Source organism: Myiozetetes cayanensis, unplaced genomic scaffold, assembly GCF_022539395.1.
Source record: "Myiozetetes cayanensis isolate MyiCay16 unplaced genomic scaffold, myiCay2020 scf6-25, whole genome shotgun sequence".
Lineage (NCBI taxonomy): Eukaryota > Metazoa > Chordata > Aves > Passeriformes > Tyrannidae > Myiozetetes > Myiozetetes cayanensis.
In genome coordinates this window covers 44,379,536-44,390,481 of record NW_026087853.1, presented here as the reverse complement: position 1 = coordinate 44,390,481, position 10,946 = coordinate 44,379,536, and the positions used below count along the sequence as shown (strand labels likewise).

The 10,946-nt window shown below is 54.3% G+C and overlaps 1 protein-coding gene across 1 annotated transcript in view; it reads right to left on the bottom strand.

Moving 5' to 3' along the window:
- Positions 1-8,144: 8,144 nt before the first annotated feature.
- Positions 8,145-10,946, bottom strand: part of RASSF7 (Ras association domain family member 7) — a 33,227-nt gene continuing 30,425 nt past the window's right edge. Inside the window, 4 exon segments of the mRNA XM_050335661.1 lie at positions 8,145-8,310; positions 9,001-9,111; positions 9,771-9,822; positions 9,824-9,940. Of these exon segments, the coding sequence (XP_050191618.1) occupies positions 8,279-8,310; positions 9,001-9,111; positions 9,771-9,822; positions 9,824-9,940 (312 nt within the window). The 3' untranslated portion in view covers positions 8,145-8,278.

Sequence of the window (10,946 nt, the reverse complement as noted above, 5' to 3'; positions counted from 1 at the left end):
GAGGTGCACTAAATTTTTCAGCGTTCCAGCCGTTTACTTGGCTGCGGCTTGTAGGGTGATGGGCGGGAGCGAGCCCTCTGCATGAGAAGGTGAGAGCTGTTACACTGAGGGTGCCCAGAGAGCCTCCAACTGCCCGTCCCTTTTTTTGGGGGGAAGTTGCTGGGAGCAGGCTCCCGGGGCCAAGGGACCCCATGCAACACCCCTTGGTGCGAGGGACCAGATCCACCCCCCGGCACTGCGAGGGACGCTCGGGTTCGCCACACGCTCAGCCCAGAGGGGAACAACCGGGGCGGAAATACACAACAAAATAATGTGACACGGTGACATTTGATGCAGCAAAGGGAGAAAGGGCAGTGGGGAGGGGGCGGCCGGGGACACCCCGACCCCCCCGCCGGCCTCCCCGGCCCGTCCCCCCCGCACCGCCTACGTGCGCCCCGACACTGCCCTGATGGCACGGCCCCGGCGGGCCGTACCATGGGCCGGGCTGCGGCGGGGGCGGGGAGGGGACGGAGGGGAAAGGGGGAGACAAGCGGCGGGGGCGCGGGTCGCCAGCGGGGAAGGGGCTCCCCGCGGGAAGCGGCATCGAGGCACGGGGGCGCCGCCGGCGACCGCCGGCCCGAGCGGGGCGGCGAGGGCGGGAGGGCGGGGGTCGGCGGGGCGGGGTGAGCGGGGGCGGGCGGCGGCTCAACAGGTACAAATGGTTCCTCCCCGCAGCAGCAGCGACGTGCAGAAGCGAACGCGCCGCGCCTGCCGCTGTCACCGCCGGGGGCAGGGGCCGCGCCGCGCGCCTGGCACGCCCCACCGCGGCCGTCCGCGGGCGGGGCGGCGCCGCCATTGGCTGGGGCCGCGCGGGGGCGGGGCCGGCGGGCGGGCGCGCGGCGTCGCCATTGGCTGGAGCGGCGCGGTGGGCGGGGCGAGGGGCCGCGGCGCGCGGCGTGGGCCGGGCCGGGGCAGAGCGAGAAGTTGGCGGCGGCGGCGGCGGGAGCGGGGCGGCGGGAGCGCAGGTGAGCGGCGGCCGCGCCGGGGAGGGACCCCCGCCCCGGAGCCGCGGGGCGCCGCCAGCCCCGGGGCCGTACGGGCGAGCCCGTCCCGGGCTGGGAGCGCGGAGCTGCAGCCCGGCGCGCCGCGGAGCCCGGGAGCGGCGCGGCTCCCCCATCCTGCGCCCCCATCCTTCGCGCTGCCCGGTGTGTCCTGTGCTGCAGGCGGGCCCCGCCGCCCCCCGTCACCCTCCAGGAGCAGGTGAGCCACTGACTAACGCACATTGTGCTCTCGGTGACTCCACTGTGCGTGTGACAGCGGCTAACCTGCTCCTCGGACATCGCTGTGCGGCCGCCTTGCCTCCACGGACCCGCGCCTCGACGCCTCGACGCCCGCCTCCCCTCCCGGCCGCCCCGGAAAGGGGCTCTGGCGTGCCAGGGAGTCGGCGTCCCCCATCCAGCGCCACTGTCCCGTCTCCAGCAGCTCCCCATGCTCAGCGCTGTGGACCCCCGACGTGCCGTGGGTAGCGCCCCGCGATCGGCCGCACTGCACAGGGGAGCGTGGAAAGATGGAACACTTCTCGCAGCAGTGCTCGGTGTGTCCGGCGGGAACAGAGATGAAGGGAACGGGCCGTGTCGGCATGTGGGTGCAAATAGTTGGCGGTAAAGTTGCTCAGGAGGGATGGCATGCCCCCTCTTTCCTCCCCCGCTCTTCTCCAAAGCAAATAAGTGCTAGTGGACTCCGTACCAAGTTAAAGAGACGCATCATCCCGTCCGGTGACGTCTTGATACCCGGTCAGTGACTAACTGAACTGCTATTGCCAAGGGTGTGTTAATAGAAGAAACTCTGCCTAGTATTGCCCCGGATGAGTCACATTTAAAGAGAGACTCTCTAATCTGTTAAATGAAAAGCAGAGACGAGCCTCACTTTCCTTTTTTGTTGCTGTTCCCATCCCACCCTTCACCTTTGCTTACTGCTTTCTGCTTCTTGTGCCAGGGCTGTATTGGTGCCCCAGCCCTGGCTGGACATTTTCAGAGCTGCCTTGCATGGTCGTGCTGTGATGTCACGCAGGGATCTCTGACTTCATGGCCCTGAGGAACAGGAAGGCGAGCCAGGCAGGGACTCTTCCAGTCACCCGGGGTGGCTGTCATTAAAAATGGAGGAAGTGACGAAGCAGATGGCTTCCCCTACAAAGTTCTCTCTTGTGATTTCTGGGCTTGTTGAAGAAGCTGGGTAGTTGCAAAGTGTCTTTTGTGAAGAGCAGCACAGCTTTATTGTCAGCTCAAGTTTCTAATAACAAGCTAGGATTCACTGCAGCCTGCCAAGGTTCCCTGAAAGGACTTGGGTATTCTCCCTCTTCCTTGGGCTGCTCGCATGTAGCCCTTGACTGTTGTAAAAGCTTGATCTGAAGGAATTGGCCTGGTCAGTAAGTAGTTAATTGCACAGAAGGCAGAGCAATGTCCGATGCATGGGTGAAGTCTCTCTCTGAGAAATTTTGCCTGTCCCCGTCGCTCCTGCCCGCTCTTATTTGTCATTTCTCCCTCTGAGTCCCAGAGGAGCGTCTGCTCTTCTGCAAAAATCAGCTCCCTCTGTTCCCTCTGCTGACTAGGTGAGTCTAGGGTGCTCCAAGACACTGGAGAGTAAGGAAAATCAACTGAATTTACCAGAGCTGATTTCATGCTTGTTCAGAAGCCAAGTGGGCCTTTTTTTATGGGGGCAGAGGAGGGGGCGGGGAGGGCAGGCAAGTTCACAGCTGTCTCAGCCCTGGAATGCTTTTTTCCTCCCTAGCTGCACCTACAGCATCTTCCCACTGCCAGTCCCGAGCAGGCAGGAGCACAGTGTAGCCACGCGGAGAGCAGGGAGAGGAGGAAACCTGGTGCAAAATCCACGTGTACAATTGTGTCTGAGAGCTGAAACTGCAGCCCACAGACCCCTACTACCCCATTTTATAGGTGACCATGCATGTAGCAAACCTGTGTCTGAAAATGAAGGTGCTCTGTTTCTCTTTGAAGAAATAACCCTGTGTTTGGGACTGTGCTGCCTGATGACTAACCCCTGGAGATGCCACTGGCAGAAGCAGCTCTGCGGGTCACCTGGCAAGACTTGTCCCAGTTCCTGTGAGCAGCACTGGGGTATGAATGTGTCCAACTTCCTGCTACCTATGGAACCATCCTGTTCAGCTCCAGTAAGCAAAGGGAAGGGGTCGAAGTGAAGTTTGCTTGTTTGTTTTTGCTGGTTTTTTGTGTGTCTCCAGTAAGAGGGGGGAAGCATACAGCTCAATTCCTGTTTTTAACATTCTTGGGGCGTGATTAAAACTAACCTGCTGTGCTGTCACCTGAAGCCTTCAATAAATAGTGCAAAACCAGTGTTTGGGTGCTGATTACTGTAATCCAGGGTGCCAGACCAGCTGAAGAGGAAAGCTGTGCCTTCTCAGTGATGTATCTGATGTTCACTGCATGTCCTGTGCCTCCCATCTCTTATTTTGCCTCTGGAGCTGGGGAAGGTGGCTTGAAAAGGAGAGCAGAAGGTTGTGACAAGGGTGTCCCTCAAGCAGAAGCCTGGCATCAGTGCCTTCCCTCCTGCCCTAGCCCAAAGGCTGCCAAGTGCTCCTGAGCAATGAGAAAATACACCAGGACTGTGATGCCCCTTAATTTCATGTTTTTCAGTAGCTAATAAACAGATCTGTAAGGTGATACTTAGCTTGGTAACAAGAGTAGTTGGGTGCTCTCCCTCAGAACTGGTGCTGTTAGCTTTTTGGTGAGAGGCAGGGCTGTGCCTTACAGGAGGGGAAGATGCTGAGTATCAGGCCCACTGAGCTGAAGGGACTCTCTATTCTCCTCAAAGATTTTGTTCTTGTTTCAGCAACTCATGGAGGGAGGCGAGCAGGCCTAGCCCTCCAAGCACCACACCGAGAAGCGCCTATCGTGTTCTCTCTGTAACGTGGCCCACTGGCAGGCCCTACGTGGTGAGCCTCACCCAAGGAGCAGGCTGGCCTATGAGGAACAGAAGGAGTACATAAATTGTTTAAGAGGAAGTCAGTTAGTTAAATGCAAGCAGGGACTTATATAATACATCCTAAAAAAAAAAAAAAAAAAAAAATTTCTGCTGGCAGGAGGTTCCATTGGGAGAGAAACTTGCTCATCCATAAACAAGAAAATTTCCCAGCATCCTCTAGTGCTTTATGATTTTTATTTTCTTTTTTCCAGGGCAAGGTAGAATGCACTCAGTCTGTACTCTGAGACAGAAAGAAAAATCATCATAGGAGAGCAGACAATGCTCCCTGCATGGACATGCACACCAGTTCAAGCAGCTCTTCTCCATCTGCAGTGAACTACCCTGGTAGAAGCTGTGCGCCTAGGAGCAGCAGAGCATCTGGACACCACTTGGGGAGCAAAGCCAAGAGGCATTTTCTCCTCCAGACATTCACACCTTTCCTTATGTAACTGGAGCTGAAGTGTGTGCTTTAAAAGCTGCTTGCCAAATTCAGGGGCTGGGAGGCAGCACAAGTGCTTCTACCACTCTAGATGAAATTTAGGGGAAAAAAAATCCAAACCCAAACACTGAGGAACTCGTACAAATCGGTGACTGCGAACTGGGGCTGGTGCAAGTGCCTTGAGAAACTGTACTGGCCTGGGGCAGTGCTGGCATGCAGACCATCTGCAAAGGATGCATGGCCTAAGGAGCTGACAGTCCAGAGTAGATGGGTGAGGAGATGGGGTCGATTTTTCTATTGCTGTATTAAAATTAAAAAAATTAAAAATCAGGTAGTGCAGTGAAGAAAAGAGCTCCAGGGAAGCTGGAGGTGGCTGAATTACTCCCCTGAATGGTGCCTTGTGCTGACAGAGCCTGCAAATTGAAAACAAAACGAAACAAAAACAGCAAAAAGCTGGGGCTGATCACCAGTTACAAACAGGTATATCCTTTGCTTTGTGATTTTTGGGTGGCACTGGAGCCAGTAGTGAGAAACATCTGAGGAGGGAGAAGCTCTGAAGCCCATTCCCACCCACTACAGGGAAGGAAGAAGCTGCCCACAATGCCCGAGGGACATGGGGACACAAGTCCCTGCTCAGCCAGGCACAGCATCCTCGAGCCACCCTGTACGCTTGGATCCCTGCCTTGCCCGCAAGCCAGTTGTTCCCTCTCCAGTACGCATCGTACACTGGGCTTTGGGGTTTTTTTTCAAGGGAAAAACAATAATTTATTTGCTTTGTTTTAATCTCATAACAATGGGTAATTCCTTCCTACTGCTCTGTAGTGGCCTAGAAAAGGACAGCATCATCTCCACTGTAGCAAGAAGGCTTGTCCCAGGGCATAAAATTTTAATTAGGAACAATCACGCAGCCTTGAAATGGGAATTGCGAGCAGCAAAAAAAAGTCAAACCATCAATAAAATATTCAATGGCAGAAATGTATTATTGACACAGGCTTTAGAGCAGATAAAAGCGGGAGGGCGGGGGAGCCAGAGTGGGTATTGAGCCTCACTCAGTTAAACAACACGCGGGGGCCCGCACGTTCACCCTGCCATGGCAGGCCCCCCGTGCGGGAGGAATATAGGTCACCCACGGCTGGGGAGATCCTGAGGTAACGGGTGGGTTCGATTAACGCCTCTCCCCCCACTGCCACGTGCACCACAGCAGGGACAGGGGTGTTAATCAAGGTAATTTATTACCTTACAAAACACTGCTGCCTAGGCAGCAGCTGGGCGATGGTTTGTAGGACACAAAATGAAGAAAATCTGCAAAGTGCCACAGTCTCGAGCTGAAAAAACAAGAGTTAGCCCCTGACCAGAGCACTCTTCCTAGACCACTGCCTGATTATCAGCCCTCAGTGGGGCACATGGTTGAGTTACACTGTCTCCCATCCCACGCAACAGTTCCAAATCCTGTATCCCAGCCAAGGGGCATCAGCTGAAGGGCCAAAATCTGCTGTGATATATATATTTTAAACCTGTATTTTCCACACCCTCCCACACCTTCCTCCAGGAAAGGCTGGTGCTGGTTTGGCCTGTGAGATCATGACTAAACAGAAGTAACCCACAACAACAATAAATAATATATAATCATAACAGAGGGCAAAATCCCACCTTCCAAATCAGATTCAAATTAATTTTCTGCCCCTGTTTTTCCCAATAGGAAGTGCCATAAGCGATGACCTTTTTCTCTTCATTACCATTTATTCTGCAGAAGGCAAGGCTACAGATACAGCCCCAAAAATGAAAGATCCAGTTTTTAACCTGCAGAGGTCAGTTTTTCAGGGCATGCAGAGGACATCCCATAACACCCCAAAATATAGCCATATCCAAGGCAAGCGAGCTTTCTGAACCCACTTCTTGGGTGTTTTTCCCAAGCAGCACTGAAATGCTCTTTGCAACCTCCATCACCCTCCACTTCTCTTAGCAAGGTGGAATCTTTTTAAAAAGCAAGAGAGTCCAAAAAAATGAGTGCACAAAGTCCGAAAAAGCAGGCAAATGGGAGAAACTAGATGCAGCTGCATGGAGCAAATAAATTTTTAACTAATTTCCCTGAGATAGATGGTTTAAGGTGAGGAGAACCCCCTTGAAAAAGAACCCCACAAGAAAACCTCAAAAGTCCCAATTGAAAAAAGACAACTTTGAAATTGCATCTCCCCACTGCCACAGCTCTCCAGTGGTAACCTGAGTCACAGCTATGCCACTGATCTCCCAACAAAACAAACTTTAATCCTTCATTATCACTTGACCAACCTGGTGGCTGTGATAGCACCTTGAAAATTGGCTTTGAGAGGGGCATGTCTCTGGGGACACAGCCCAGCAGAGTCTCAGGGGAGATGCTGATGGACAGCAAGAGCTGCCATTCTTGGCTGCTGTTATCCAGGTGCAGACAAAGGGACTTGAAGGCAAATGGGAGGTTTCCCCTTACCTGCTCCTATCTGCAGACAAGCGCCATCCCCTTTGCCTCCTGTCCTAAAATGCTCCGAGCTGCTGCTGTGCATTATTAAAAGGTTGTCATGTTTCATCCCAGAGATGGCCACATCTCACTGGAGACAAGCTGCATCCGCCGGCTGTAAAGCACTTTGTGATTTAAAAAAAAAAAAAAAAAGAAAAGAAAAAAAAAGAGCACTGTGTGCATAAGATTCAGTTGGTTATAAAATACTTACAGCTTTAATTCAGCAAATAGAAAGAGATGGCTTGGAAATGAAAGAGGCAGCTGCAGGGTGCACAAACAGCTCAGATTTGTCCGTCAGGCACCGGACCAGGAGCTGTCAGGAACGGCTCACCCGGCCCACAACAGCATGCTCGCTTGGCTCAAATCCTTTCCCAAAGATTTATTGAAAAGTGGATCTGCGGCACACAGGATTACATTTGCACAGGGAAAGCAGGATTTTACGGTGAACGCTGTGCCCAAGTCACGTTTTTTGCATATGACGCGTTGAAAACAGGCTTGGGGATCTGGACAAACTCATCCCGAACTGCTTTGGTTTTGCAATTAAAATACAAGGCGACCCACTGGGACAGAGGACAGATGAACAAAACAGTAGCTACTGGCCATCAAGGGGGGAAGGGAGGGAAATAAAAAAAAAACCCAGGGAAATGTCACCAAGAGTGTTTTGGTCCTGCTCTCCACTCACACCACCACCGGGGAAGGGCTCACTCTGCAATTTTTTATTTTAAAAACAAGTTGAAAATCTAAGTGGATATGAGAAAAACAAGCTCCTGCTCTGTGCTCCATTGTTCCCTTGAAGTGTAGTCCATGGCACCATGGAAAATGGGCTTCTACTACAGGTTTCTTATAACATATATATAAAAAAAGAGGGGCAGAAATTTGTCTTAAAGCTGCAGAAATTTGTCTTAAAGCTGCTCTTGTGCCTCCCCTGCAGTCAGGGAAGAGGCTATTTGCCATGGCCCTGCTTGCTGCGACGAGATGCTGTAAAATCGGTTATCTTGCTCCATCCAGGTGAGTCTCCAGGCAGGTCTCCACCACAGCTCTGCTCCCCTAGTCAAAGGAACAAGGACTTTTCCAAATGCACGATGGGTCTTTTGAGGAGGCTATGCAGAATGGGAGCACTGGTGTTTTCTGTTGAATATAGAAACTGCTTTAAAAAAAGTAGAAGGGGGTCACTTTCATCCACAGGGGAAGATGGTTGCTTTGTGTCATCAGTCTCTGGTTTTATTTTATAGTCTGTAAAAATACTCTGTCTGGCTGTCCACATCCATTCACGATATAAAGCAGTTAAAAAAAATATAAAATATATATATATATAATATGGTTTATTTATACAGTTACACTTGCAAGGCAATTGATCCTCCGCTGCCCGAGCCCTTCTACCTCCAGATGCTTTGCCTGGTTGATACAACTGCAAGACAAGAGAAAAAACCACCTGAGCAATCCCACCATGGTGGGCAAGTGCTCACAAAAAGGGGAGCAAAAAGAGGATGTACATGAGTGCAAAACTTGGGAGACGGACATGCAGATGCTGCAGCATCTGGCAAAATGGGGATGGATGTATTGGGCCATGAGGAGGATGGCAATGGTGGCACGGGTGAGAATGGAAGGCCAGGATGGAGGCAGCATCGCCATGGCGGGCAAGGACACCACAGCTCGCTTTTCTGTACCCAAAAATAGGTGCAAGGTGAAAAAAGAGTAACAGGAGGTAGAAAGGGGTTTGGGGAGAACTAGTTGTTAAGATGGAGCAACAGTAGCTCCTGTAAAAGACAGGAGACAAATTCTCCCCACTCTAATCACAGCAAGGTCTTAGCTCTGGGGGATGCAGAGTGGCAGGAGACGCAGTGAGGACCATCCTCCACAGCTCCTGGCAGGGCGGAGAGCTGGACTACCAGCATATGAGCCCCTGGCAGCAGAGCAGAGACTGCTGGAGTGTGAGCTTTGTGCTTCCTAATGGCATCTATAAATAGCTCCGGCCTCCCACTACCAGCACACGCTTGCTCTCTGCAGCCCATTTTGGGCAGCAAAAGCCTCTCCCCTCTTCCCACCCATCCTCTGCAGACTGGCTCCTGCTCCCAGGGCCCCAACGGGACATACGCACCCTCGGGGTTCAGGCTGGACACCAGGGGCTCCGGCAGGGTCCTGGGATGGCTGAGGAGCTGCTTGGTGCTGACTCGGGGAGGCGAGTCAGTACCAGCGGTGGGAGGAAAACCTACAGGATAGGGAAAAACACCTGGCTTAGGCAGGGCTTGCACATCCCGTGCTTTCTGGGCCCAGCTGCCGCAGTGCCGCAGGGCAGTCACGTCACCCACTCCAGGTGCTCTGGAGGAGAAACGACCAGGTCCCCTTCTGTGAGAGCCCCCCCCCCCACCTCCTCTTGTCCCTGCAAGGATGCAGACATGGCCCTGGGCACCACACTCACCCTTCCCTCACCAAACACAAAGAGGTCATCGGTGGCCAGAGCCTGTCCCCACCAGCCCACAGCCCCTGGGGACTGATGCTGGCCCTTGGCCACCTGCTTTTTGCTACAGCTGCTTTGGTGACATGCAGCAAGGCTGGGAAGGAAAGCTCCCTGTGGCCACCTCAGCCCCTAAAGCAGCACTGCAGGATCTGAATTCTGAGACTGTCTACAAGCAGCCCCCAGGCTTCAGAGGGGAGGAGGAAGGAACCCCAGGGCTGGCAAAGCTCAGTGACCCACTGGAGTGGTGAGCAACTGTCGTGTCAGCACCAAACCCCGTCCCTGCTGCCTAACCTCAGTGCCCAGGGCAGAACCAGCCAGCTTTGGGACTGACGCCTTGGAGAAGGAGGCAGGGAGCGGGCAGGGGTCCCGCGGAGCAGCCCCTGTGGCCGAGCCAGCGGCAGCATGCTGACCTCCGTTTCTCCGGTAGGCTGGCAGCTCGCACGGGCTCGGCTCCGGCTGGGCCATCCTCCTCAGACCTGGCCTGCAGGACAGTCACCGTGGCCCCCGTCTGCTGAATAAACTGCTGCAAATTACACTGCCTCAGCTCCTTATTTAACTCCTCCAGCTCTTGGGTCTGGGCCTGCAAAACACACACCGAGGGAGGGAACAGGATGAGCCGCATGTTCCCCCCATGTCCCCAGGCCACAACCTGGGGATGCAAGCCCTGGGGCAGCACCCCCAGCTGGGGCTCACTCTGCTGAAGCCAGTGGAAGGGACCTCAGAAGTACCGTGGCTCAGCTGCCCCTCTCCGAGGGTCTGCAGGAAGGAGGGTGCCCAGGCAGTGGCGATGAGGAAGGCGTGGTTTTGGGAACAGCCCTGGTTTGCTGCATCTCCACAAGAGGGTGCGAGCAGCCGGCAAATGGCAGCCGTGCTGTGAGATGCCGAGCACAAATGAGATGCTTAAGGCAAGATGCTGGAAGCATGGCCAGTCTTGGGAAGGACAGCTACCACTGCATGGCTGGGTGAAAGCTTTTTGCTTTTGCTCCACCAAAGGGGACTCAGCGGGTGCAAGGCAGGAGTCACGCAGCCCCTTGACCCCCTGATGTTGGGGGGCTGCAACAGGTGAGCTGGGGGGGGGGCATCACAGCTCAGCCTGAGCTGCCATCTCCACACTGTGCAGCCCCCTCCCATGAGCCTGAGCCCCTGCACAGCTTGCATGGTCAAAAGGCTTCATGCACAGGCACCATGAAGACCTATGCCATGCCCTCTGTGACTCCTTCACCCAAGATAACATTGACCCTTGTGCCAATGCCACCAACCCCGCATGTGGACCATTTGCTCTCCAGCACCACTGTCTCTGCTGGAGCAGGGTGATACTGTGCTCCCAGTGCACCAGTCAGCAGGAGCCTTAGCCCAGATGCAGTTTGCATGCAGAGCAATGGGTGTGGGACCCTGTGCCAGCTGGGTGAAAGTGGTGGTGTCCTTCCGACAGAGATCACTGCTGCTGAGCCACCTCCATTCACCCACTGCCACGTTCACTGCCCAGGTGGGGTAACTAACCCCACTCAACCACTGGTCCATGGGACTGGAAAGCTGGCTCCAACCCCTCCCCAAAGGTCCTACTACTCCATGGGGTGGCTCAACCC